The sequence below is a fragment of the Macaca thibetana genome, chromosome 2, assembly GCF_024542745.1.
Source record: "Macaca thibetana thibetana isolate TM-01 chromosome 2, ASM2454274v1, whole genome shotgun sequence".
In the NCBI taxonomy this organism is placed as follows: domain Eukaryota; kingdom Metazoa; phylum Chordata; class Mammalia; order Primates; family Cercopithecidae; genus Macaca; species Macaca thibetana.
This window is the reverse complement of record NC_065579.1, coordinates 103,310,798-103,337,145: the sequence shown is the minus strand read 5'-3', so window position 1 is coordinate 103,337,145 and position 26,348 is coordinate 103,310,798. Positions and strand designations below refer to the sequence as shown.

At 53.5% G+C, this 26,348-nt stretch overlaps 6 protein-coding genes across 14 annotated transcripts in view; 3 read left to right on the top strand and 3 right to left on the bottom strand.

Annotated features, from left to right (window-relative positions):
* Positions 1 to 7,979, top strand: part of QRICH1 (glutamine rich 1) — a 64,871-nt gene extending 56,892 nt beyond the window's left edge. For all 5 annotated transcript variants that reach the window (XM_050780796.1, XM_050780797.1, XM_050780798.1 and 2 more), the window contains 4 exons: positions 4,459 to 4,567; positions 4,914 to 5,065; positions 5,404 to 5,494; positions 7,040 to 7,979. In XM_050780796.1, coding sequence (XP_050636753.1) covers positions 4,459 to 4,567; positions 4,914 to 5,065; positions 5,404 to 5,494; positions 7,040 to 7,232 — 545 coding nt within the window. In that variant the 3' untranslated portion in view covers positions 7,233 to 7,979. The remainder of the gene's footprint in view (positions 1 to 4,458; positions 4,568 to 4,913; positions 5,066 to 5,403; positions 5,495 to 7,039) is intronic.
* Positions 1 to 17,057, bottom strand: part of TCTA (T cell leukemia translocation altered) — a 405,836-nt gene extending 388,779 nt beyond the window's left edge. Inside the window, exon 1 of the mRNA XM_050781033.1 lies at positions 17,054 to 17,057. The gene's annotated coding sequence lies outside the window, so the exon portion shown is untranslated. The remainder of the gene's footprint in view (positions 1 to 17,053) is intronic.
* Positions 8,026 to 13,967, top strand: IMPDH2 (inosine monophosphate dehydrogenase 2). Of its 2 annotated transcripts, XM_050780845.1 has the most exons (15): positions 8,026 to 8,430; positions 8,881 to 8,929; positions 9,152 to 9,253; positions 9,360 to 9,434; positions 9,771 to 9,977; positions 10,705 to 10,792; positions 10,866 to 11,065; positions 11,143 to 11,233; positions 11,333 to 11,428; positions 11,660 to 11,731; positions 12,415 to 12,558; positions 12,642 to 12,786; positions 12,880 to 13,023; positions 13,104 to 13,187; positions 13,278 to 13,967. In XM_050780845.1, exons 1-15 carry the CDS (start codon positions 8,225 to 8,227, stop codon positions 13,297 to 13,299), a joined length of 1,725 nt encoding a protein of 574 aa, XP_050636802.1. In that variant the 5' UTR covers positions 8,026 to 8,224; the 3' UTR covers positions 13,300 to 13,967. The 2 variants fall into 2 exon arrangements, with proteins under 2 accessions (XP_050636802.1, XP_050636803.1); XM_050780846.1 differs by lacking the exon at positions 11,660 to 11,731.
* NDUFAF3 (NADH:ubiquinone oxidoreductase complex assembly factor 3) lies at positions 14,356 to 15,535 on the bottom strand. Its single transcript, XM_050781016.1, has 5 exons — positions 15,419 to 15,535; positions 15,103 to 15,295; positions 14,875 to 14,941; positions 14,668 to 14,768; positions 14,356 to 14,588 (listed from the first exon to the last, which is right to left on the bottom strand). The coding sequence occupies exons 1-5, from the start codon at positions 15,493 to 15,495 to the stop codon at positions 14,472 to 14,474; spliced, it is 555 nt and encodes a 184-aa protein (XP_050636973.1). The 5' UTR covers positions 15,496 to 15,535; the 3' UTR covers positions 14,356 to 14,471.
* DALRD3 (DALR anticodon binding domain containing 3) lies at positions 16,658 to 22,136 on the top strand. 2 transcript variants are annotated; one of them, XM_050780848.1, is made up of 13 exons: positions 16,658 to 16,797; positions 18,217 to 19,247; positions 19,329 to 19,624; positions 19,778 to 20,034; positions 20,137 to 20,216; positions 20,294 to 20,422; positions 20,793 to 20,866; positions 20,963 to 21,024; positions 21,125 to 21,207; positions 21,294 to 21,476; positions 21,549 to 21,662; positions 21,759 to 21,827; positions 21,926 to 22,136. In XM_050780848.1, the coding sequence occupies exons 2-13, from the start codon at positions 19,083 to 19,085 to the stop codon at positions 22,043 to 22,045; spliced, it is 1,632 nt and encodes a 543-aa protein (XP_050636805.1). In that variant the 5' UTR covers positions 16,658 to 16,797; positions 18,217 to 19,082; the 3' UTR covers positions 22,046 to 22,136. The 2 variants fall into 2 exon arrangements, with proteins under 2 accessions (XP_050636805.1, XP_050636804.1); XM_050780847.1 differs by having other exon boundaries at positions 21,294 to 21,662.
* Positions 21,680 to 26,348, bottom strand: part of WDR6 (WD repeat domain 6) — a 9,181-nt gene continuing 4,512 nt past the window's right edge. The window contains exons 2-7 of one of the 3 annotated variants that reach the window (XR_007723501.1): positions 23,507 to 25,988; positions 23,330 to 23,413; positions 23,124 to 23,240; positions 22,905 to 23,023; positions 22,194 to 22,804; positions 21,680 to 22,090 (exon numbers count right to left, since the gene is read on the bottom strand). Coding sequence is in view for 2 of the 3 variants with exons in the window: in XM_050780727.1 (XP_050636684.1) it covers positions 22,341 to 22,804; positions 22,905 to 23,023; positions 23,124 to 23,240; positions 23,330 to 23,413; positions 23,507 to 25,988 (3,266 nt within the window). In the remaining variant the exon portion in view is untranslated. Of the gene's footprint in view, positions 22,805 to 22,904; positions 23,046 to 23,123; positions 23,241 to 23,329; positions 23,414 to 23,506; positions 25,989 to 26,348 lie in introns of those variants that run through there. The other 2 variants (XM_050780727.1, XM_050780728.1) reach the window with 2 other exon arrangements.

Below are 26,348 nucleotides of genomic sequence, written 5' to 3'. Positions count from 1 at the left end.
CCCGGGAGGCGGAGTTTGCAGTGAGCTGAGATCACACCGCTGCACTCCAGCCTGGGTGATAGAACGAGACTCCAAGACTCTGTCTCAAAAAAAAAAAGATTCCTGTGTGTCTTTTTGTGGCTTGATAGATTGTTTCTTTTTCTCACTGAATAATATTCCATTGTATGGATGTACCACAGTTTGTTTACTCATTCACCTATTGAAGGACATCTTATCTTGGTTGCTTCCAAGTTTTAGCAATTATGAATAAAGCTGCTTAAACATTTGTGTACAGGTTTTTGGCAAAGGAATAGACAGATCAATGTTACAGAATAGAAAACCTGGAAATAGAGACACACAAATATAGTAAGTTTGTCATTGACAAAGGAGAAGGGAAATTCAATGGAGAAAGCAGAGAGAATAATCTTTTCAACAAATGGTGCTGGTGCAGGCTGTGCGCAGTGGCTCATGCCTGTAATCCCAGCACTTTGGGAGGTCGAGGAGGGTGAATCACTTGAGATCAGGAGTTCTCAAGTGATGACTGGTGATGACACCAGCCTGGCCAACATGGTGAAACCCTGTGTTTACTAAAACTACAAAAAATTAGCTGGGTGGCTGGGTGCAGTGGCTCAAGCCTGTAATCCCAGCACTTTGGGAGGCCGAGATGGGCGGATCACGAGGTCAGGAGATTGAGACCATCCTGGCTAACATGGTGAAACCCCATCTCTGGCCAGGCGCGGTGGCTCAAGCCTGTAATCCCAGCACTTTGGGAGGCCGAGACGGGCGGATCACGAGGTCAGGAGATCGAGACCATCCTGGCGAACACGGTGAAACCCCGTCTCTACTAAAGAAATACAAAAAACTAGCCGGGCGAGGTGGCGGGCGCCTGTAGTCCCAGCTACTCTGGAGGCTGAGGCCGGAGAATGGCATGAACCCGGGAGGCGGAGCTTGCAGTGAGCTGAGATCCGGCCACTGCACTCCAGCCTGGGCTACAGAGCGAGACTCCGTCTCAAAAAAAAAAAAAAAAAAAAAAAAAAAAGATTGTATAGAAGAGGCGGGGTTAACAGCTTTTTTTTTTTTCTTTTTTTCTTTGCTTAACCAGTTTTCACAAAAATGAGTTAGTTCATCAGCTTCCCTCAGTGATGTCCAATTAAGGTTTTCTTGTTTACAAGAGTCATTGTGAACTTACAGATTTAAACATATTTAATGAGATTCAGCTGATTGCAGTCATCTTTACTGATGTACAAATGTCCCATCATTGGCGATTAGTAGCCTCTTTAAATTGACCCCTAAGTCCTTTTGACATGACTCTAATAGTCTTTCTTAATTTCTGACTTACGGAATGTTTCAGTCCCATCTTGGACATTTCTTGTTCTAATGTAGAAACCTTCAGTTCTGGAGCCTGGTTGCTTTTATTGGGGCTTGGTATTTCAGTGCCTTACTTCAGTGGGCAGAACCAGAAATTGTTTTTAAAGATAAAATACATCATTTTGGTGCTTATAGTTCAGATTCAGAATTATAAGGCTACTACCTAGATTTTTTTTATCTATAGCCCCTTACTTCCATGTTAGGAGCCCTTGCCCTCAGTCAGTAGAGTCTGTTTTATTTTATTTTGATTTATTTTTTTATTTTGAGACAGGGTCTTGCTGTTTCCCAGGCTGGAGTGCAGTGGCACAATCTTGCCTCACTGCAACCTCTACCCCTGGGCTGAAGCAATCCTTCTACCTCTCAGCTTCCCAAGTAGCTGGGACTACAGGTGCACACCACCACACCTGGCTAGTTTTTATAATTTTTCATAGAAATGAGGTTTTGCCATGTTGCCTAGGCTGGTCTCAAATTCCTGGGTTCCAGTGATCCTCCTGCCTTGGCCTCCCAAGGTTACACCCATGAGCCACCATGCCCGGGCCATTTTACTTTTTCTTACAGGGTCTTGCTTTGTCTCCCAGGCTCAAGTACAATGTTGCGATCATAGTTCACTGCTGCTTTGCCCTGTTGGGCTCGAGCTGGGACCCAGGCTCGAGCGGTTGCACTCAGCTTTTTTTTGTTTTTGTTTTTGTTTTTTTAAGTTTTTGTATTGACGTGGTCTCCCTGTGTTGCCCAGGCTGGTCTTGAACTCCTGGGTTCAAGCAGTCCTCCTACCTTGGCCTCCCAATGTGCTGAGATTATAGACATGAGTAACCACACCCAGCCAAGTTTATTACAAATTGTAGAGAAGAGAATAAAATTAGAGAAGTGACATCAGAGGGAGCAAATGGCAGAGCAAACCCAGAGAAGTGGAACATGCCAAAGTATGGCAATAATTGTTCCCAGGAGAACAGTTATTTAAAAAAAAAAAAGAAGGAAGGCCAGGCGTGGTTGCTCACGCCTGTAATCCCAGAACTTTGGTAGGCTGAGGTGGGAGAATTGCTTGAGCCCAAGAGTTGAAGACTAGCCTGGGCAACATAGCAAGACCTCATCTCCACTAAAAGTCAAAAAAATTAGTCAAGTGTGATCGCGCACACCTGTGATCCCAGCTACTAGGGAGGCTGAGGTGGGAGGATTCCTTGAATCCTTCTTTGCTGAGAAGGGCCGTTTTCTGCTCATCCTGGATCTTGGGGGCTTCAGATATGTCTAAGAGCAGAAAAGCTTCTCCCATTGCCACTGGGTCACAAAATAGCTGAAAAGTATACAAAAAATAGAGTCAGAACTGCCTTGAAGAGATGGAAGTGCACTACTCTAGTTAGAGAGCCAGCTTTGTTCTGGCAAGAGCACAGAACACAGAAGAGGAGTGTATTGGGCAGAATGTTCTTTTTTCTGCTTCCAGTAAGTGTCATAACACTGTGCTTGCTTGGAGAATCCCGAAACCCTGCAGGAAAATACTGTTGCCTGCTGCTATTTCATTATGCACTCAGTGCACAAACATGTGCATACTGACTGACTTTAGCACATGCAAGGGGCCTTGGTGGTCATGTCAAATGTTATCTTTCTTTGGTGCAGACCTGGCTGACCAGGGCTCTTGTTCAGATTATTGACCTTTGTCCATGCCTAGCTCTGGGTTCACTTATGAACCAGGGTCTTACAGTAACACCAACTCTGTGGGGGGATCTTGTAATAGTTCAAATACTGTCATATTGGCTAGGCGTGGTGGTTCACGCCTATATTTCTAACTGTTCAGGAAACTGGCAGGAGGAGTCTTTGAGCCCAAGAGCTCAAGGCTGCAGTTAGCCATGATTGTGTCACTGTACTCTAGCTGGGGTGACAGAGCAAAACCTCATCTCTTTTTTTTTTTTTTTGGAGACAGGATCTCATTCTGTCACCCAGGCTTAAAGTACAGTGGTGGATCACGGCTAACTACAGCCTTGACCTCCCAGGCCCAAGGAATCCTCCCACCTCAGCCTCCCTAGTAGCTGGGATCACAGGTGTGTGCCATCACACTCGAATAATTTTTTTGATTTTTAGTGGAGATGGGGTCTCGTTATGTTGCCCAGGCTGGTCTTCAACTCTTGGGCTCAAGCAGTTCTCCCACCTCAGCCTCCCAAAGTTCTGAGATTACAGGCGTGAGCCACCATGCCTGGCCTTCCTTTTTTAAAAAGACTGTAGAAGAGACCCTGTATCTTAGCAAAAAATAATAATAATTTTTAAAAAAATCCCCCAAAGAGTATCAGTCTCCTGTTTATCTAGAGAATTAATGACAATAGCCTTGCTTTTTTTTTTTTTTTTTATTGAGACGGGAGTCAGGCTCTGTCGCCCAGGCTGGAGTACAGTGGTGTAATCTCAGCTCACTGCAAGCTCTGCTTCCAGGGTTCACACCATTCTCCTGTCTCAGCCTCCCGAGTAGCTGGGACTACAGGAGCCCGCCACCACACCTAGCTATTTTTTGTATTTTTAGTAGAGACTAAAATTTAGTAGAGACTAAAAATTCACTGTGTTAGCCAGGATGGTCTTGATCTCCTGACCTCATGATCCACTCGCCTCGGCCTCCCAAAGTGCTGGGATTACAGGTGTGAGCCACTGCACCCGGCTGGCCTTGCTTTTTAGAGACGGTTGAAATGAGAGAATACTTGGTAAGGCAAACGGGCGTGCATGCCAGTTCTTTGGGTCCTGGACCACCTTTGAAAATATGCAAAGCTCTGTACACTCTTAGAGAAGTATGCATATATGCAGAGTTTGGTTTATAGTTTTCTGTACTTCACTGTCTCTGAGGGCAGTCTTTTTGCCCTGTGTTAGCCTTGGATTAGAGGGTAACAACAATCATGTAAGGCTGTGGTTCTCAAGTGTGGTGTTAGAAATACTTATCATCAGGTTCCACCTCAGAAACAGGTTGGGACCCAGCTCTCTGTGTTTTAACAAGCTTTCCAGATGATTTTTGCCACACTTTAGGGAGAGTCCCCTGATGAAATTTGTACTCCTGTGTGGTCCTTATGCTTCACACCTCCCATATTGTGCCTTTGAGAGATCACCTGCCATCCTCTTGTTGTAACAGTACTCTATTCCTCCTAGGCTATGTCTTGCCCAGCCACGTGACTGAGGAGATGCTGTGGGAGTGCAAGCAGCTTGGGGCTCACTCCCCCTCCACCTTGCTGACCACCCTCATGTTCTTTAATACCAAGTAAGTGTTCTAGAGGCTCCACTGCTGGCATCTGTCCAGTGAAGAGTGTAGAAACTATCCAAGAGGCCTTCTGAATTCCTCTGACATATATTTGAGAAACTGGGCTACTGAAAGCCCTAACCCCACTTGGCTGCATTTTGTTTGGTAACCAGTGAGGCAAACACCCTTGCCAGACCCCTACCATCCATCTTGATGTAGCTCCTGCACTGGATACTGGTTGGGTACAAGCCTGCCCAGATCTTGGGAATGTGGGTGGTGGCTTCTCTGAAGCACCAGTAGGCAGAGGATGAGTCATGGTATCCTCCCGGCACCCCTCCCTCTGCCTTGCATTTTACTTGTGATCCAGGTACTTCCTATTGAAGACAGTGGACCAGCACATGAAGCTGGCCTTCTCCAAGGTCTTGCGACAGACAAAGAAGAACCCCTCTAATCCCAAGGATAAAAGCACGAGTATCCGGTACTTGAAGGCCCTTGGAATACACCAGACTGGCCAGAAAGGTAGGGAAAGGAGGCAGGGATGGTAAAAACAGGTGCTACTTGTCCTGCCCTTGTGCCTGTGAGGCTGGTGATAAGTGTAAAGGTTGAGATTTGCTGGATAAAATTCTCCACTCCCTTCTCACCAGCCAAAAATTCCAAACTTTCCTCCTAGAAGCAGAGAAGCCCCAGAGAGAATAGCTGCCTCTTCCCTTAGTAGTCACTGCCCATGCCTCATACCTTCCCTCCCCAGACCCTGTATTTCCTAGTTGGGCTGGCTGAAAGCCTAAGGTTCCTGATTTGGGTCTGAGGTAAGGCAGTCTGATGCCAGGTCTGTGGTGGTGGGGATGTGTGTTTTATAGTTACAGATGACATGTATGCAGAACAGACGGAAAATCCAGAGAATCCATTGAGATGTCCCATCAAGCTCTATGATTTCTACCTCTTCAAATGGTGAGGAGGCTTTATTGTGACTGGCCGTCCATGTGTGTGCATGCGTGTTTATGCGTGTGCATGTGTGTTTATGCGTGTGCATGTTCACTTGTGTGATAGCTTATCACACGGGAGAGGCATTCTCTAGTCCCAAACCACATAAAAACACTTCCAGAAAGCTAAATGTAGAAGCACCCTTGCCCTGGCTTTTCAAATGTGTGTGATGTGCCTAGCACTGATAGAAAAAGGGGTACCAGGTCCCTACAGTCAACTTTCATGAAAAGGATATGAAGGTACAGAGAATCTACCTTTACCACATATTGAGCATGGCCCTGCTTCCTGACCTTGACCTTTTGTCACTGCCACCATTAATCTAGGTGAGACTTCTCTCAGCTTTTTCTCCTTTTTGCCCGTTCAGTGGTTTCTCATTACATAATAATTCTTTTATGGGAGACAGCTCCTTTCATGCACTCCCCCTTGCTAACCTCGTATCTGTGGAGCTTAGTTCCCCAGCCACACTAGCTCCTCTCCACTCAAGGGCATCATATTATGCCTCTTCTCAACTTAAACACAGCTTATCAGGGAAGCATTTCCACATTCCCCAACTCTTCCTGTGGCTGTTTCCTAGGTAGCACTTATCACTGTTTGTTATTTTGTATTTGTGTAACTTTAATTGCTACCTGTGTCCCCTCCTATCTGTAAGCTCCATGAGGTAGGAAATACTGTTGCTGCCCATTTTTTTTTAATATCAGCACCTGGTGCTGACCTGGCACTAGTAACCCTTAAATAAATCTTAAATGGATGGATGAATAACTGTTAGAGGATACAGGATGCCAAGTACTTAATAGAGGTACAGCACGGTTAGGGGGAGGGGAGTGAACCCAAGTTAAGTGCCCCAGTGTAATGGCCATCATTAGTGGGTAGAAAACACAACATGAGGCTGGGCACAGTAGCTCACACCTGTAATCCCAGCACTTTGGGAGGCCAAGGTGGGTGGATCACCTGAGGTCAGGAGTTCAAGACTAGCCTGGCCAACATGGCGAAACCCCATCTCTACTAAAAATACAAAAATTAGCTGGGCTTGGTGGCACGTGCCTATAGTCCCAGCTACTCAGGAGGCTGAGGCAGGAGAATCACTTGAACCAAGGAGGCGGAGGTTGCAGTGAGCTGAGATCACCCCCACTGCACTCCAGCCTGGAGACAAGATGCCATCTCAAAAACAAAAAACAAAATACAACATGTGCAAAGACAGTGAAGTTGGCTTCAAGTAAGATAAGGATGGACTCACATGAGTCCATGGGAGCCCTAGGCTGGTGCATTCAGTGATGGATCACAGGTGGTATGTGGGAAGGAGGGGCAGAGGGGAAGCAACCCAACATTTGGGGGATTTGCAGTAGTCCCAAAGGAGGACCAGGATGTAGTGTGTGGTGGCTGCATGGAATTCAGTAGCTGTGCCACAATACCTCGGGACCTTACTGTTTGCAGACAGCATCTGTCTGGGAGGTTCAAGGTGGGAGGGTTGAAGTTGTGTTGGTGGTACCCAACTTTTACTCACATATTCTTCAGCCCCCAGAGTGTGAAAGGCCGGAATGACACCTTTTACCTGACACCTGAGCCGGTGGTGGCCCCCAACAGCCCAATCTGGTACTCAGTCCAGCCTATCAGCAGAGAGCAGATGGGACAAATGCTGACCCGGATCCTGGTGATAAGAGAAATTCAGGAGGCCATCGCAGTGGCCAATGCAAGCACTATGCACTGAGATGCCTTGGCCATAGTGCAAGAGAAAGCAGCCAGGAAAAACCAGAGACTTTCACACTAAAGAAGAGGCCTCCATTTTTTCTTTTTTCTTTTTTTTATTGGTGTAGTTATGAAGCCTTTCAGGCTGCTTCTGTTTAAAATGTAAAAGAAAACTTTGCCCCCTTTGCATCTTCATAAACCTGCTGCGGCAGACTCCTCAGCCGATGGTGGCTCTGGGTTTCCTTGAGATCATATGTCCTAGAAAGTTGCTGACTGACTCTTTTTTTGTCTGGGGCCTGGGGAAAGGGCTTGGACTGTTAAATGTGGCCCCTTTCCATCTTCAAGAGAGATGGAATTAATGATGAATGGACCCTGCAAGGGAATCTCCCCAGCTGACTTCCACTGGGCTGACAGACTTTGCTGACCACAGGGGAACGATGTTCTTTTCTTTCTTCATGCTCAAACATAAACTTAGCATCTTAATGGAAGAAAAATGAGGGGAACTTCAATTATGATTTATTAAAGACAATTTCTATTACACCCTCCTTTATGACAAGTGACATTTTAGATGTTAAAGTAAAAACTTTACCATGCCTTTTTTTTTTTTTTTTTTTTTTGGCCTAACATTGAGGCCTTAAAACCTGAGGCTCCTGTGCCTGATGGAATTCTTGTAACATACACTTGTGTATCATATAAAGATACCACTGTTTCTCTTAATGTATTCTTACTCTAGTTGTTTATTAAGAATGACAAGCACGTCTTTTCAACACGCTAGTGAACAACGCCTCTTTATTTTGGGGAGGAGACCGGCGGGACAGTGGAAGTAAAGCCTTGCCTGTTAATTGAACTGGCCGGGGTTCTGCGGGGAGTGGGGTGGGACTTGAAATCAAGCTCCTCAGTGACGAGGCCAGTGTGTGCTGTACGCATGCGCTGTTTCTTCAGCGGCAGCTCCGCCCCCGCCGCAGCGAAGCGGGTCTGTTCCGGCCGCGCGTACTACGACCTGACGTCAGCAACATGCGCGGCGCAGTGACGAAGTCGGCTGGTTTATATTGGCGCGGCCCAGACGGTAGAGGTCTCTGCGGCGCGGTCCTCGGAGACACGCGGCGGTGTCCTGTGTTGACCATGGCCGACTACCTGATTAGTGGGGGCACGTCCTACGTGCCAGACGACGGACTCACAGCACAGCAGCTCTTCAACTGCGGAGACGGCCTCACCTACAAGTGCGGGCCTATGGGGCTCACCTGGGCGAAGAGAGGGGTGGCATGCTGGGTGAAAAGGCCAGATGGGGGCTTCCGTGGAGCCTTCTTGGGCGTAGGCGCGGGGGACGGGTTCCGGGAATTGGCCACCCACCTCCGGGGCTCACTTTGAGACATCGGGAGCGGTGCTTGGGATACGGAGAAACATCTCAATAGTGCTTGGAATTTCAGGCTGGAGACTCCATGCTCCAGACACATGGAATTGTCAGGGTGCCAGGAGCACTGATGACAGCTCGGTGGCATAAAAGGTCCCCTGTCCCCACTTCCACCTTGTACTATGTCTGTGACACACAGGCTCTGTCAGTGCCACTCGCTGCTCACATGGGTTACGAGTTGATTGATATATGCGGGATGGAGTCTCATGCTACCCTATGCCTGAGAGCTTTACTCCCAATTCACTCCCTTCCCTCACAGTGACTTTCTCATTCTCCCTGGGTACATCGACTTCACTGCAGACCAGGTGGTAAGTATGATCAGGAATTGGGTCCTGAACATCAAGGTGAGCTAAGGTGCTACTGTCACCTGGTCTCTGGGCTACCTCACCAGATTGGGCTTGGGTGTGGATTTTATGGGATGTTACTGGTTAGCATGCAGGTCATACAAAAGTGCCTTTTTGTGGGGGACTCAGTAACACCTTGAGGAGTAAGAGATGCTTTCCCACACTGGCTGACCTTTGTCTCCTCAGGACCTGACTTCTGCTCTGACCAAGAAAATCACTCTTAAGACCCCACTGGTTTCCTCTCCCATGGACACAGTCACAGAGGCTGGGATGGCCATAGCAATGGCGGTGAGCCCCATGGGGTATGGGGGAAGGAGCAAGGATGCCATCGCCTTTCCCCAAAGGCATCCAGTCCTGCCTCTTGTCACTTAGTATTTCTCTTTTTATCCTGTAGCTTACAGGTGGTATTGGCTTCATCCACCACAACTGTACACCTGAATTCCAGGCCAATGAAGTTCGGAAAGTGAAGGTCAGAAGGGCAAAGATCATTAGCAAGCACTCCTGGGAATTGCACTGAGGTGGGGTGGGGTGGGAGTAGGGGTTTATTCTATTAATTTAGTATTCTTTCTTCCCACCATGGGGTTCAGTTACTGAGAAGACCCTGAGATTCTGTTTCTTAAAGCAGCAGCAATAGACCAGGTGGACAGTGCCTCCAGCCTACCCATGTCTCCTCTAAGATGTGTTGGTGTGATTTGGCCTTGTGGCACTGCCAAAGGGAGCGTTAAGCAGAGACCCCATGCTTCAGATCAAGAGCCTGATGAAAGTAGTTCAAAGATGCGATACCTTTCTCACCATCCCTTTCCAGAAATACGAACAGGGATTCATCACAGACCCTGTGGTCCTCAGTCCCAAAGATCGTGTGCGGGATGTTTTTGAGGCCAAGGCCCGGCATGGTTTCTGCGGTATCCCAATCACAGACACAGGCCGGATGGGGAGCCGCTTGGTGGGCATCATCTCCTCCAGGGATATTGATTTTCTCAAAGAGGAGGAACATGACTGTTTATTGGAAGAGGTGGGTGCCACTGTCAGAGTAGATCCAAGCTCTGGCAGCCCAGGTTGAAGACAAGAGGCTTCTGTTGTCTGTATGACATCTCTGATAGCCTCTCCCCTCTGGGAAAGAGGAGGGTCAGGCCAAGTTTCTGACTCCTTCATTGGGTTTCTGCATCCTTTCTCCACCAGAGGCTTTCAAACTGCCCAAATGCTTGCTAGTATTCATGCTTTGTTTTTTTAAACCCCTAAGGTAGGGGCAGTGCTCGAGGTCTGCCCTCATTTTCTTGCCGTTGTTCCTGGGTGGTCCTCCTTATTCCGTAGTGTTAAGAGGCTGCTCCCTGTGCCATGTTGTCCTTTGTACTCATCCTTCACTTAATACCATACTGCTTAGGAACTATTGGGATCCCTTGAGGAAGGGTTATTTGGATGTGAATGTATGAACGTGGTGGTCCATAGAACTTCACCTCTGAATTAGGCAGGGCATGTAGAGGTGATTGGCCATAGGCCAGGCGCAGTGGCTTACCCCTGTAATCTCAGCACTTTGGGAGGCCGAGGCAGGCGAATCACGAGGTTAGGAGTTCAAGACCAGCCTGGCCCACATGGTGAAACCCTGTCTCTACTAAAAATACAAAAAATTAGTTGGGTGTGGTGGCGCCTGCCTGTAATCCCAGCTACTTGGGAAGGAAAGAAAAAAAGAGTTGACTGACCATAGTCGATGACTGGCCCTTCGTATCTCACCTCCCACGTAGATAATGACAAAGAGGGAAGACTTGGTGGTAGCCCCTGCAGGCATCACACTGAAGGAGGCAAACGAAATTCTGCAGCGCAGCAAGAAGGGTAAGTCCTAGAGCGGGGAAAGGGCCTGGAACTAATGCTCAGGGTCCTGATCCACATCCTGCCCTGACCACAGGAAAGTTGCCCATTGTAAATGAAGATGATGAGCTTGTGGCCATCATTGCCCGGACGGACCTGAAGAAGAACCGGGACTACCCACTAGCCTCCAAAGATGCCAAGAAACAGCTGCTGTGTGGGGCAGCCATTGGCACTCATGAAGATGACAAGTATAGGCTGGACTTGCTCGCCCAGGCTGGTGTGGATGTAGTGGTTTTGGTGAGCTGCTACACAGGTGGGTTGGGGCAATAGGGGCAGCTGCCACATCACAGTCTGAGACTTAGTTCCTGTCCCAGGACTCTTCCCAGGGAAATTCCATCTTCCAGATCAATATGATCAAGTACATCAAAGAGAAATACCCCAATCTCCAAGTCATTGGAGGCAATGGTAAGGCAAGATTGTGCCCTGAGGGATGTGTGATGGGAGTGGATAAGCTGGGCTCCCACCTTAACCTTCACCTGAGCGTTTTCTTTTCATTCACCTTAGTGGTCACTGCTGCCCAGGCCAAGAACCTTATTGATGCAGGTGTGGATGCCCTGCGGGTGGGCATGGGAAGTGGCTCCATCTGCATTACCCAGGAAGGTAAGAATATACTTTGATAGGGCCCACATACCTTGGAGCCAAGCACTCTTATGGGAACAAGAGTCCTCCAATAGGGGCAATCCTGGGGCCAAACTGACCTCTTGGATGGGTGACATGGCTGGAAGCAAGACAAGGTCTTGTCATCCTTCACCTGCCACTCCCTTGCCTAGCCTGGCCTTCTTGCTCCTGCTCTGCACCTTCTCTAAACTCTGGTCTGTTTGTTTTATTTAGTGGCTCCCAAGATCCCTCCAGACATAAAGTCCCACAGCCCCAAATGCCCTTCTACTGTCACAGGTTGCTATAGTAAGTCCAGCCCGGCCCACTGGCCCGGCCCAGCTGCCCACTGCCCGGCTGCTTGGTTGACGTAGCTGTAGCTCCCGGGGTTTGTGGTGCTGATGGGTGGGCAGGGCCAACTGATACACAGACCATGGTTTGTGGGGGGTGCTCAAGAACATAGCTCCCCTCTTCCTCCTGGGGTGCTGATAGGGCAGGACTTTCCTAGGCAGGCCCTTTCCTGCCCACATCTTCTGCAGTAGGCATGGCTCAGGGACCAACTCCTTTGTGTGGTCCTTGCTCTTCCACACAATTGCCTGCTGCACACCACAACCTGCTCTCCCACACAACCACTGCCCTTACCTTGCCTGAGCTGCCCACCATTCAGGAAGGGCTGGGCCTGATTTCAGTGCCTCTGGGGACTAACTGCACGGTCGGGGGCTTTCCCGGCTGCTAAGACTGCATGTGCCTGAGGCTGTCCTGGGCACTGCACACATGCACGCGCACATGTCGGGGTGAGTAGAGGGCAGCACAGCAGTTTGTACTATTTAAGGCACATGGGGTAGCAGCCATCCCAGACATGTCTCTTCCTCATCCAAGCTGCAGTCCTGATGCAGATGTAGCCAAAAGCTCCTGGGTCTTAAATGTGGCCACAGGGTCCACTGCCTGTCCCCATTAACCCTATCCACCCATGTGTTCCTCCATCTCAACAGTGCTGGCCTGTGGGCGGCCCCAAGCAACAGCAGTGTACAAGGTGTCAGAGTATGCACGGCGCTTTGGTGTTCCAGTCATCGCTGATGGAGGAATCCAAAATGTGGGTCATATTGCGAAAGCTTTGGCCCTTGGGGCTTCCACAGGTGAGGCCCAGTACCCATGAAGGCCAGTGGGACGTCTCCCCAGTGCTGCTTAGGCTTTAACCCAGCACTCCATCTGTCCACAGTCATGATGGGCTCTCTCCTGGCTGCCACCACTGAGGCCCCTGGTGAGTACTTCTTTTCCGATGGGATCCGGCTAAAGAAATATCGCGGTATGGGTTCTCTTGATGCCATGGACAAGCACCTTAGCAGCCAGAACAGATATTTCAGGTGGGACAGGCAAGCCAGTTACCTCACCCTAATCCTACACTGACAGTCTCATCTCTGCTGTGACCTTGCCCGTGTCTCTGCCTCTCCCTGCAGTGAAGCTGACAAAATCAAAGTGGCCCAGGGGGTGTCTGGTGCTGTGCAGGACAAAGGGTCCATCCACAAATTTGTCCCTTACCTGATTGCTGGCATCCAACACTCATGCCAGGACATTGGTGCCAAGAGCTTGACCCAAGTCCGGTGAGCTTGGGAAGCTGGGACATGGGTAGAGGGGCTGGTCCAGGGCCAGCTACCCACATTTGACCTCTGCCCCTCTTCAGAGCCATGATGTATTCTGGGGAACTTAAGTTTGAGAAGAGAACGTCCTCAGCCCAGGTGGAAGGTGGTGTCCATAGCCTCCATTCGTAAGTCACCCTGTCCTTGGTGGGGCCTCTGCCATGCCTCATGCCTCCTTTCTCCTGCCCTCACCTTACAGGTGGTCTTTCTGCCTGCAGGTATGAGAAGCGGCTTTTCTGAACAGGGATCCAGCACACCTCCCTCGGTTTTTTCAATAAAAGTTTAGAAAGAAAAAAGTGATTCCTGATCTTTCACCAGACAGGTGGGGCTGTGTAGCTGCCACTACCACAGATGCACACAAACACAGCACCCTCATTTCCAGGGGGAGCCTCAGGCCCTGAGATAAATGTGTTCCAGGTTCAAAAAGTTCTTCCTGGGGCTGCTCACAAAACAGCTCTGACCAGCTGTGGCTCCTGGGGTTTCAGTCTCACACTGAGCATCTGACTCTGGCTCCCAAGGGGTCAAAGGGTCAAAGAACAATCCCTGGGACTGGCATACACAGGGCATCCTGCTAGCCCATAGCTTGGCCATATAGGACCAGATCAAGACATATAAATATTCCCTAACTTGAATCTCTCTCAGCCATGCACGTTGGCTCACACCTGTAATCCCAGCACTTTGGGAAGCTGAGGTGGGCAGATCACTTGAGGTCAGGAGTTTGAGACCATCCTGGCCAACATGGTGAAACCCCATCTCTACTAAAAATACAAAGATTAGCTGGGCATGGTGACGCATACCTGTAGTCCCAGATACTCAGGAGGCTGAGGCAGGAGAATCACTGGAACCTGGGAGGGGGAGGTTGCAGTAAGCTGAGACTGCGTGACTGCACTCCACCCTACGAAAGAGCAAGACTCCCTTTCAAAAAAAAAAAGCTGGGTATGGTGGTAGGGGCCTGTAATCCCAGCTACTCAGGAGGCTGAGGCAGGAGAATCGCTTGAATCCTGGAGGTGGAGGTTGTAGTGGGCCAAGATCACGCCACTGCACTGCAGCCTGGGTGACAGAGCCAGACGCCATCTCAAAAAAATAAAGTCAGCTATTTTGTGAGAAAAGTCATTGAGGTCCTCTCAACTCTGCATGTGAGGAAGTAGCTCTAGAACAGGTAAACATACTACTTCTGAAAGACTAAGGAATCCTAAGTAATCTAGATAAAAAAGTGACTCCTTGGTTTCTTCACATTCCCCTCCAAGAGCCCAGTGAGCCATCAGCTCCTGGCCAGCAACACACCTGATACAAAATGGGGAAGTGTATAAATTATTATGTTGATAAGCAAGGTTATAGTGCCAAAGGGTAGATAAGAGTGAAACCATCGGGAAGCCTGGCAGAGTGCAGTCAGCAGGACAGTTCACGGTGGTTCATTGAGCAGCTTGGCCCAAAGGTTTGAGTGAAGTCCCTCCTGGTGGAGGGATGAGAGCAGCTCCAGTTACTCGGCCTTCATGACACAGGAAGTTGAAGGTGGCACAGGCATTGGGCTGCAAAGAAAACGCCAGCATCAGCCTGTCTAGCATCAGGCCTGTGCTCCCCGCAGCATGCCCCAGTCCCGGGACTCACCGTGTCCTGCACTTCCACAGCAATGCCCCGCTGCCTCATGGCTTGAAGCACCTGGGACTGCAGCCTCTCGGTCCGGTCTCCAGTCCCCACCACAACAATCTCTAGGGAAGGGAGAATGTGGCTAGTCTACAGTTCTGTTGAGATGCTGGGGTGGAGTCGCCTTTTGGGGCCCAGAACACCTCTGTTCTCCCTCCCCTCCCCCAGTACCTATCCGGGGCTCCAGCATCCAGAAGAGGGAAAAGCTCTCTTCGGTGATGTCCTGGTGGGATCCCACCTGTGCAGGGAAGAGGCACATTTAATACGACAAATCCACGCAGCCTCTCCCCACCTCCATCCACTACAGGACATAGAGGAAAGCCAAGTTTACAGGGACACAAGCAGGGTGAGGGCCTGTGACTCTGGGCCTCAGTTTCCTCACTGCGGGCCAGGACTCACGTTCCATTGCACCACCGAGTGCGGGAGCAGAGCGCAGGGCCCGAGCACGCGGTTTCCGTTTATCATGAAGCCGCGGCTGTTGTAGCTGTCGATGTACGTGGCCTGAGCGGCCTCGCGTTGTAGCAGAGAGATGTGAGTCCGCTGATACAGCTCGTCATCCGCCGGCGAGAGTCGATGCCCGCGCCGCGGGGCCCTGCGGAAGAAAAGGGTCAGGGGAGTGGGGCCGGGCTGCGCCGCCCGAGAGGCCGGAAGGTGCGGGGCTGGCCGTCGCCGGCCCTACGGGAGGGATGGTCGAGGGCGCGGGGTCCAGGCTCACCAGAGAAGCTCAACTGGCGGACAGCGCAACGAGGGTCGCGCTCGATACAAGCTACGCAGCGCGAGAGCGGTGGCCATGGCTGAGCGACGCGCGGCGAAGTCGTCACCGGCGCCGTTAGTCACCAGGTTGGCGGGGCCCTGCGGAGCCTGACCCAGCGAGGCTGCAGCGCCCCCTGCGTCCTGGAGGGCACCGCACAGCTCGGCCGGCCCAGCAGGCGAGTGTCATCTGTCCTACGAGGCCGAGTTCCCCGACCTCCGGCGCAGCTCCAGTGTCAGCACCTGCCGCCCTCCCCGTCCCGGGCCCTTCCCCACCGTCCCAGGGGAGTGGAACACCTGGTAGCGTGTCCGCCCTCAGGGCGTTGCCTGGGTCGCAGCCGCGGCCTGGCCCCCGGGCTCTCAGCTATTAAGCCGCGCTCCCGGGGCGGGGCGGTCGCCCACCTAGTCCTGTCCCGAACACCTGGCCAGGCGGTCGGTGCCAGACTTCTAGCCCCTAATCCCAGCCTTTGGGGCTTCGGGCACCGTGGGCGGGTCAGTCGACTCAAGTTTCTCCGGCTCAGCGCCGAAGCACGCCCCGCCCTAACCGCCACCCGCGCGACCGTTGGCCTCTCCACCGCCCCCGGAGAGGGGCGTGGCCGAGCGTGGATTGGCTTCTCGGGTGCTCCAGGGGGCGTGGCCAGATGGTTTCTCCTTAAAATGGCTCCAAGTCTGCAGGCAGCCAGAGCAAGCGGAAGGGCAAGCCGTGGTAGTGTTGGGCTGACCGTTCGGCTGGGCCAGACCAGGCCGAACAGGACCAGACTTGAAGTAGAAGCGCGTGGAGCATCACCTTGTCCTCGTTCACTCTGCTCGCGTCCTGGGAGTCCCCCGTCCCCCGTCTTGATCCAAGTCAAGGGCCTACTGGCGCGAGAGTCGCTGGCGCCCGCGCGGGGTTTGGGCATCTCGGCACGCCGGCTGTGTCGTGGCCTCAGGGGAACATTGTCGCCTTCGCTACCCGCGGGGCCGAGCGAGCGGGAAGCTCGGCACAGTCGGGGCCTGGTGGTGGGTCCCCTGGGGCCGGTCGCAATGGGTTTCCGGGGGTCCCGCTGCTGCTCTGTGGACCCCTTCGGCTCCTGGTGCTCTGGGCGCTGGCAGCGTCACCGGACAAAGGCCACGAGCGCGGGGGTGTCCCCGAGGCGGACTCGCGGGTTTACTTCCTCTCCGGCCCCACGGGCGCGCTTCCCTCCTGGCGGATTCCGAAGCCCGCCCCACCACCGTCACCGCACCAGTGGCCCAGGCAGGCTTCGTGGGACCAACAGGGCTAATCCTGCCCCGCGGATCTAATCCGGATCGGGACCCGGTCCCAGGGGAGGCCCTCACCTCCCCTTCTATTGTTCTGGGGCCCAGGTGAGCGTCTTGTTCCCTCTAGACTCGGTTTCACAGCCTACTCCCGGGTCTTCCTCCTGGGAGTGGGGATGGGCGGGTTCTGATGTGGCCCCAGGGCGAGTGACCTGGGGGCAGGAGCTCCCCCGCCCCCCCGCCAACGGCTGGACAGCGGGCAACGGAATCCCAAAAGCAGCTGTTGTCTCCAGAGCATTCCAGCTGCGCTTGGATTTCGTCCCCTGCTCTCCTGCCTGAGCAGCGCCCTGGCCCAGATGGGGTGCCCCTGACCCCCAGACATAATTTACTGAGCCGCTTGGGTCTCAGTTCCTCTCAGGTGCGCCCTCAGGCTGGAGGTGATGGGTGTAGAGGTGGGAGAGCCGAGGCTGGTGGCCATCTCTGGAACCCTGGGGAGCACTGGCGAGGGAGGGTGGACCCAGGACCTCCGGGTAGGAATGCAATGGTAGTGAGTCCCCGAGGGCTGCCTCAGCCCGCATTTCGCTAAAGATAGCCCTCTACTTCCTGGGGAAAAACCACCCCAACCGTCTTCGTGGATGAGTGTATCTAAAGTCCTCAGTTTGGCTGAGGGTTCCCAACCCTGCCAAGCAGTTGTCTCCAGGTTATGCACCTTCAGAATGGAAAGCGCTTTGGAATGACACGATCACTCCCGTTGAGTGGGCCCCCGAGAAGCCATCGGGAATGTCGTGTCCGCCCAGTGCTCTTTCGGCGCCTCCCAGCAGGGCCTCAGCCCTGGCCCAGAAAAGGGCCTTGCCAAGCTTTTCCTGCCCCTGGGTTTCCCTGCTCTCCGGATTTCCCAACTCTCTACTGAGTTAGCTTCTCTATTAAAAGGAATGGGGGTGGGGTGGGGGGGGGTGAGTATGTTACAGTGAAATGAAAACATTTGGGAATCTTTGTGGGAGAAAGAAAAAAGCTTTCCTATTGGTAGAGGAGTAAGATATTCCAACTGAGGCCTATTTTTCTACTTCTTATGGTCGCATTATTGGGTTGGCCTGTAAATGGCTGTTGCCTAAAACAGGAAGCGTAAGGATCCTTGTTAAAGCACACCAGGTTAAAGGAGTCACATTAAAAGCTGGTCATTCTGGGCCGGGTTTAGGGGCTCACGCCTGTAATCCCAGCACTTTGGGAGGCCGAGGCAGGCGGATCACCTGAGGTCGGGAGTTCGAGGCTTGACAAACTTGGAGAAACCCTGTCTCTATTAAAAGTATTAAAAATACAAAAGTAGCCGGCCATGGTGGCGCATGCCTGTAATCCCAGCTACTTGGGAGACTGAGGCAGGAGAATCACTTGAAGCCGGGAGGGGGAGGTTGCGGTGGTGAGCCAAGATCGCACCACTGCACTCCAGCCTGGGCAACAGGAGTGAAACTCCGTCTCAAAAAAAAAAAGCTGGTCATTTTGGAAGGCATCATGATGGTTGTAATTTCTCAGGTATCAAGAGAAGAAAACTGGCAATTGTATCAAGAGTGCGCATTTATTGGGCATAAAGACGACCTGGGCTGGGCGCAGTGGCTGACTCCTGTAATCCCAGCACTTTCGGAGGCCAAGGCGGGCAGATCACGAGGTCAGAAGTTCAAGACCAGCCGGGCCAACATGGCGGAACACATCTCTACTAAAAATATAAAAATTAGCCGGGGTGGTGGCGGGCGCCTGTAATCCCAGCTACTCGGGAGCCTGAGGCTGGAGAATCGCTTAAACCCGGGAGGCGGAGGCTGCAGTGAACCGAGATCGTGCCACTGCACTCCAGCCTGGAAGATAAGGGCAAGCCTCCGTCTCAAACAAAAGAAAAACACTCATATCTCAAACGAGAAAATGCTTGCAAATAACCTGAAACCGCGGAACACTATTCTTTTTAAAACGATGTTTTAAGTAGGTCGTGAAAGTGGCCTTAATGTTATACTGCCTTATTCCAGTGACAAGTATTCGTCATGTGTAAAATGGGAGAAATGAAATGTTAACACAAAGATGTGAGACATCGATGAGAAGAGACGGTACCCTCTCCGATCCCCCACCGGGTCGCGAGGATCCTTTTCCTGGTTGAGACCTGGCCACAGGGAAAGAACCCTAGGCCCGGGAGGGACTCCCGAGATTTCAGATCCAGGGCCCGGCTGTGCAAGTGGACAGCGCGGAAGGGGCGCTGGGGGTGGTAGGTCGAAAGTAGCCGACACGGCTCCTGCTGGCGGAATCTGTCCTCTTACGCTGACCGCCGCCGCATACCCGCCCCAGCCAGTCGGTCCTTTCCGGAAGTTCACCTACGTAAATTCTTTTTCCGGTTCCGCTTACCCCTTCCGGTCACCATGGCGACCAGGCGCCTTGGGGTTGGGGAGACGCTGGGGGCCCTCAACGCGGCCCTGGGGCCTGGCAGTCCGGTATGGATCAAGGAGACGCGCACCCGCCACCTGCGTTCCCGAGACTTTCTGGCACCGCACCGCGCGCTGCAGGCGCGCTTCGATGACGGCCAGGTGGGCGTGAGCCGGGCGAGGCCGTGCGGCTGGGAGTTGGGTCCCGTGCTGTGGCGCGCTCACACGCCCATTCTCCCGCAGGTACCCGAGCATTTGCTCCATGCCCTCGCCTGCCTGCAGGGTCCCGGCGTGGCCCCGGTGCTGCGCTGCGCGCCGACTCCCGCGGGTCTGTCTCTCCAACTGCAGCGGCCCGCGGTCTTCGAGCGCGTCCTCAGCGCCGTGGCCGCCTATGCCACGCCCGCCTTGCCTGCCTTGCCGGGCCAGCGCGTCTTACTACACTGCCCAGCCCTGCGCAGCTCCCCTTGCGCACTCCGCTTGAGCCAGCTGCGTACGGTGCTCGTGGCTGATCACCTGGCGCGAGCTCTGCGCGCTCACGGGTGAGCGGGGCCTCAGGGCCGGAATGGAGAAGGTGGGACTACCGGGGACCTAGAGAGCGAGCGGCGTCGCCCTTGGGGACAGCGGCTGGAGGTGGGAAGTCTTGGCGAGCTGGACCAGCTGCTCAGGCTGAGGCGACCGCCCTCCCTTCCCAGGGTGTGCGTGCGCCTAGTGCCAGCTGTGCAGGATCCGCACATGCTGACCTTCCTGCAGCAACTGCGGGTGGACTGGCCCGCTGCCTCGGAGAGAGCTTCCTCCCACACCCTGAGGAGCCACGCCCTTGAAGAAGTTACCTCTGCTCATGACGGGAGGACACTGTCCCCTGGCATCCTAGGCAGACTGTGTCTGAAGGAGCTGGTGGAAGAACAGGGCCGCACAGCTGGCTATGACTCCAACCTGGACAACTGTCTGGGTAGGACCTGTAGCCTAGCAAGGCCAGAAAAGGCAGGAGCAGGTAGGGGTGGGGACATCTCCGCTTCTTGCCAGCCTCAGCACCTGTCTGTTCTCTTTGCAGTGACTGAGGATCTCCTGTCTGTGCTAGCTGAGCTGCAGGAGGCTCTATGGCATTGGCCAGAGGACAGCCACCCAGGCCTGGTTAGTGACTCCCAGCCCTGTAGGTTCTCCCAAACCAAGTATACTGTACTTCCACAGTTATGATTGTCCTCCCTTAGGCTGGGTCCCCAGATACTGGTACAGACAGCTGCCTGGTTGTACATGTTGTTAGCTGTGAGGAGGAGTTCCAGCAACAGAAGTTGGACCTGCTTTGGCGGAAGTTGGTTGACAAGGCTCCACTCAGACAGGTGGGTTAATGATGACCTAACCCCTAACCTCAGGGGGCCCTTGAAAACCCACTGAGGGGCTTGTTAGCTGACAGGTCCAGAAACCGACACTTGATCTTGGGGGAGTTGCTGGACTTGAGAGGGCATGTGCAGCAGGTGCGGAAGCTCTGGGGAAGGGGGGGCTCTGTAGACACATCCCAAGAACACCAAAGACCAGGTTGAGAAGGCTGAACCGTGCGTAGCCTGAGAAGCTGGGTAGAAGGAACCACTCAACCTGGCAGTTCCAATTTGAGAGAATATGGGCTGAGTAGAGGCACCAGATTTGGGCTCCTCAAGGGACTTCCTGGAGAGTAGTGCCAACTAGGCTGAGCCCCTGCCATCTTCCTGACAGAAGCACCTGATCTGTGGCCCTGTGAAAGTAGCTGGTGCACCTGGCCCTCTGATGACTGCCCCTGAGTACTACAAGTGAGTGAGGCTGGGAGAAACACCAGCCTTAGCCAGGGTAGTGTGGGGGGACTCTTCACTCACGACCCTGCCCACTGGCCTCTCTTCCAAACACAGGTTCCGGCATGCCCAGGTGTGCAAGGCCTCAGCACTGAAGCATGGTGGGGATCTGGCCCAAGGTATGCCTGGGAAACCCTGGCTATGTTCTGGGTTAGGGGCAGGTTTTTTGCATCCCTGCCTTTGCCTGCAGACTGAATGACCAATCCTATACTCCCTCAGATCCAGCCTGGACAGAGATCTTTGGTGTTCTCTCTGTGGCCACCATCAAGTTTGAGATGCTGAGCACAGCCCCACAGAGTCAGGTGAGCCTGGGAGCCTGACAGGGCCAGTGCTGGGGTACCGGGTGTGGTGGCTGCCTTCTCTCTGCAGCTGTGCTCCTATTCCCTAGCTCTTCCTGGCTCTGGCTGACAAGAACATCTCCACAAAGGGCACAAAGAGTGGCACCTTTGTCATGTATAATTGTGCCCGTCTTGCCACACTCTTTGAGAGTTACAAGTGTAGTATGGAACAAGGTCTGTACCCCACTTTTCCTCCTGTGAGCAGTCTGGACTTCTCACTACTACATGATGAGGTGAGTGTCCCTCCCGGTAGCTGGCACAAAGGAAGCCTGGACTTCCCCTCCCAGCACCTTTCTCCCCCACAGGGTGAGTGGTTGTTGCTCTTCAACAATATCCTCCCCTTTCCGGATCTGCTGAGCCAGACAGCAATGCTGGACTGCACAGCCCCAGGGCTCCACATCACTGCACGCACAGAGATGGTGAGGCACAACCAGGACACTCTACACTCTATTCTTTATTCTGGCCTGGGGCACAAGAGCAAAGAGATGGGCCAGTGACTCAGTCTCTGTCTCTAGATGTGCAAGTTCCTGGTACAGCTCAGCATGGATTTCAGCTCCTACTACAACCGAGTACACATCCTAGGGGTGAGCGCACAGCAAAAACGGGTTTGGAACATGCAGAGAGGTACAGGGTAAAGACAAAGGAAGCAGAGGATGAGACCAGTAGGCCCCTTCTCTTTCAGGAGCCTCGACCACACCGCTTTGGTCAGATGTTCGTCCGCCTGCAGCTTCTGAGGGCTGTGCGTGAGGTGCTCCATACTGGCCTGGCTATGCTGGGTCTCCCTCCACTGAGCCACATCTGAGGCCACAGAGGCTCCAATATTTGGGAATGTTCACAAAGTCATCAACTGGAAAAAAAGCAAAAACCCACGGCCAAAATAAATTGGTACTGTTACAAAGTTCTGTCTTGTCATGGGGAGTGGGGCATATTCTTGGCAGCACTCCACTCACCTTCAGTTCCTGGACCGATGTCAGGAACCCGCGGCCGCCACCTCCTCCCCTCAAGGCATGCTGAGCATGGGCACAGACAGCCCATCCCTGCTCCATGCTGTCTGCGAGCAGGCCCCATGCCCAGCACACCGGCCACCGTGGGATACCTCAGTCATACCAGTTGTAAACCTCAAGCCCCTGACCCCCAAGGGCACAGCGGTGGCCAAACTCAGGGCTCACAGGCCAGCAGTCCATGTCAGCCACATCTGGCACATGGTACACAGTGCTATTCATGAAGGTGGGTTCACCATGCCCCAGACGCCAGAAGGTCAGCCGTTGATCAATGGAGGCTGAGACCATGATACTTGGGCTTAGGATCTTGAGGCCTGTCACATGGGCAGCATGTGCACAGGGGACACAGTATTCCTCTAGCACACGCAGCTGGGGTACCAGCCCACCCTCTCCCACAGCCTCTTCTAGCTCTAGCATCTCCACAGCAAGCACGAAGACATGGAGGGATCCATCTTCACTGCCACTGGCCACGAGATGGTGGCCCTCACGGGTGGGCAACGTGTGCAGGCTGTTGATACCACAGCTGTGGGCCTGCAGAGTCAGACAGGGGGTGCCAAGCCCTGAAGGAAGACGGTAGTTGTCAGGGCCCCGCCTGTCACATGTGTGAGGGCTATGTGACAGGTGAGGAGGGGTAGCCATGGTTGCACATTAGCTACTCACGGTAGGGAAGCCCAGGATCCACTGGAGGCTCCAGGACAGTGGAGCCATGGTCTAGCACGGTGGTGAGATCCCAGAAAGCCAGGTTGCCATCAGTAGCTGCACTGCACAGGAGGAGCCTCCTGGAAGCCAGGAAAAGACAGCCTGGTCAATGACAGAGATGAAGCTCAACAGGAACCCCCCCACCCAGCCCATGCAGGACCATCATCCAGCCCCTCTCACCGTCTCTGGTTGGGTGCCTCATGTGTAAAGGAGTGGACCTTGAGGACACATCGCTTATGGTGGAAGGTTTCAGCAAGGAGCTGCAGAATCCGCCCGGAATCCTGCAAGAGAAAGAGCCTGGGGGGCGGGGGGTGGCCTAGCTTAGAATGCATCCTAAACAACCTTACTTCCTTTGTCTCCCGCCCCACTGGGCCCTGTGCTCTCACCTTACAGCCCCATCACTACAGGCTGCAGCCACAAGGGGGCCAAGGCTGGGCTGGTCAAGTTCACACACAGCAAGGGACATGTACCTGCAGGGACAACACGCAGCTGTCAGGTGGAGCCTGCAAGCCTGGGAGCATCTGCATGACCCATACCATACCCTGCCCAGGAGCATACATTACCTGGTCTCTGGGTCTGCCTTGACCATTCGATGCCGATTGCGTTGCCGGTCCCAATAGTCATCTAGCCGGTGGGACGAAAGGTGCATGACATGGCAGGCGAGGCGGCTTGGGGTGCTGGGGTCCGGAGTAACCATGATGCTGAAGCAGTGCATCTCAGCCCGTCCCCCCGCAGACACCACATGGGCAGTCAGGCCTGGCTGAGGATCCTGAGGGCCACCTGGGGTGCCAATGCCCCATACAGCCACAGCACGTACAGAGGAGATGTGGTTACAAACAGCTGTGAGTGCATGGGCTGAGCCTGTTGTTGTAGGGAGTGCTAGGACACAGACAGTAGTGTCCTCACTACAGGTGATCACAATGTCAGTCAAGTCAGGTCCCTCACTGCCAGGCTCCAGGTCGTCAGGCTGCATGAAGCTGGGCACTCCATATTCAGGCCCCAGGGTAATGGTGCCCACACGCTTTACACAAGTGATCTCACGGCCATGCAGACCCTCCCGGAGAATCACATGTGGCCGAGTGCAGCCACCCAGAGCCCTGTACAGCATGACATCCCCATCCTTGAGGTAAGCAAAGGCCATGGCCGCCTCAGTATCAGAGAATGCCCACGAACGGTGCCCTCCACCACAGTTGACAATGTGCAGCTTCTCGTGTGACCGCGGGCTCCACACCACAAACTCATTGGCATGGAAACCCAGGATAACCATGCTCCCATCGGGCACTATACGGAGCCCAGCTAGCCAGTTCATGCCTCGACAGGACTTCTGCCTTAGGACTGGCTGGAGCTGGCCGTCTCGTACAAATAGCTGGTAGTAGGCGCCATCGCGCCCTGTGGTATACACATAGCCACCATGGCATGTGACTGAGGTCACACCCTGCTTCCCATGCAGAGAGGGCAGGGTAGACACTGGGCCCAACCCAGTGAAAGCATTCCCACCCCCACTACTACCACTACCCACTCCAGGTGCCCCAGCACCAGCCCCAGTCTTGCCTCCCACCCCAGGGTCCTTGAGCAGACCTGGTCTGGAGGGGAACAGTAGCACAGAGCCCCGGCGGTCACCACACACCAGGAAGTCACCTGGGGGTAGGAAGGCACTGCATGTGTGCCATCTCTGCTTGCTTGGGGGCAGCAGGTACCAACAACGTTCCTTGACAAAGATGGCCTTGCCAGAGGGTGCGGCTGAGATCTCTAGGCAAGCTACTACCCCACCAGGGCCCGATGCCAGCAACAGGAGCTCCTCATAACCACGCAGGGCCCAGCTCAAGCTGTGCACCTTCCCAGGAAACAGGGTCTGGTCCACAGCAGCAGTTGGAGTGTTGATGGGGACAATCTTGACACAACCTTCCCCATTGGCCATAGCACACAATCCAAAGCCCTCAGGACCAGGAGCTGCCTCCAGCAGGCAGTAGGACTGGAAATGTTTATCCTCTAGCAGTTGCTCCCAGCACTTGACCTCGACGTCATAGAGATACAGGGCCCCTGTATCAGTCACTGCCAGCAGTCGCCAAGAGCCAGCCAGCGTCACAGCCTTGAGGGTACCTGGCCTACTACGGGACTTGAAGCAGAGAGCCGAGACCCCCAATCCCCGGTACCCACGCCTTACCAAGTGCCACAGCCGAATGCCTGAGTCATCACCCCCAGTGATCACCCAGGCCTGCCTCTCATGGGCAGCTATGGCCCGGATCCCACGTCCCTGGTGTCCCCGAAAGGCCTGGAGGATCTCACCTTCATGGCTCCACACCAAGCAGACACAGTCCTCTCCTGCACTGATAAGGTAATTCTCTAGGAGCTTGACCTGCCATACACGGGCGCTGTGCCCAAAGCAGTGCCCAATATTCTGCACCCGACCCCCAGGCACTCGCAGGTCGCCCACCTTCCAGATACGAACGCTTCGGTCTTCTGAAGCTGTAGCCAGCAAACCCTTGCTTTCCAGGTATGACATGCTGAAGATGATGCCCACGTGCCCACTGATTCGTCGGTCAGGTGCTACAGGTTTGTTGTCTGCTAAGGCAGTTGCTGGGTACCAGACCAAGAGCTGGTTGGAAACAGCACCTGCCACTATGGTCAGCTCCTTCCAGGCGTCTCCAATCAGGCAGGCTGAAGAGAGGGTGCACCTGTCTGTGCAGGGCACCTCTTGCAGGATGCACCCTACTATAGGATCATATAGGACCACTGAGTTGTGGCCCAGGGCCAAGGCTATATTTCCCTCAAGCCAGCGTGCATCCCAAATCCAGTCAGACATGTTCCACAGGCCAGAGCGCCAAAGCTCCCGGAAGTGGCCCTGTCCCCAGCTAATTTTCACAACTCGGAGTCCCTTGCTTCCAAACACAGCCACCATGGCCTCCAAGTCAAAGTCTCCATTAGGCTCTGGCCGCACCCGGAAGCCATGGATAAGATAGTGGCCAAGCAGGTTCTGTACTCGCTTTATCATCCGCAGATGCCCACCAAAGTCCAAGCTGTACACCAGGACATCGGGACCCTCACCTAGACAGAGGCAAAGAGCCATGTCAGAGCTATGTACCTAACTCTGATGACCCACAGGGAAGAGATGGGGATCAGGGAAACTTCTCGGCATGTAGCCTATGAACGCATCAGGACACACAATCCTGCAGCTTGAATCTTAGAAAATCCTTGGTTGAGAAAATCCTCGGCCAGGTGCGGTGGCTCATGCCTGTAATCCCAGCACTTTGGGAGGCCAAAGAGAGACTCCGTCTCAAAAGAAAAAAAAAGAAAATACTTGATCTCGGCCAGGCGCGGTGGTTCACACCTGTAATCCTAGTATTTTGGGAGGCCAAGGTGGATGAATCATCTGAGGTCAGGAGTTCAGGACCAGCCTGGCCAACA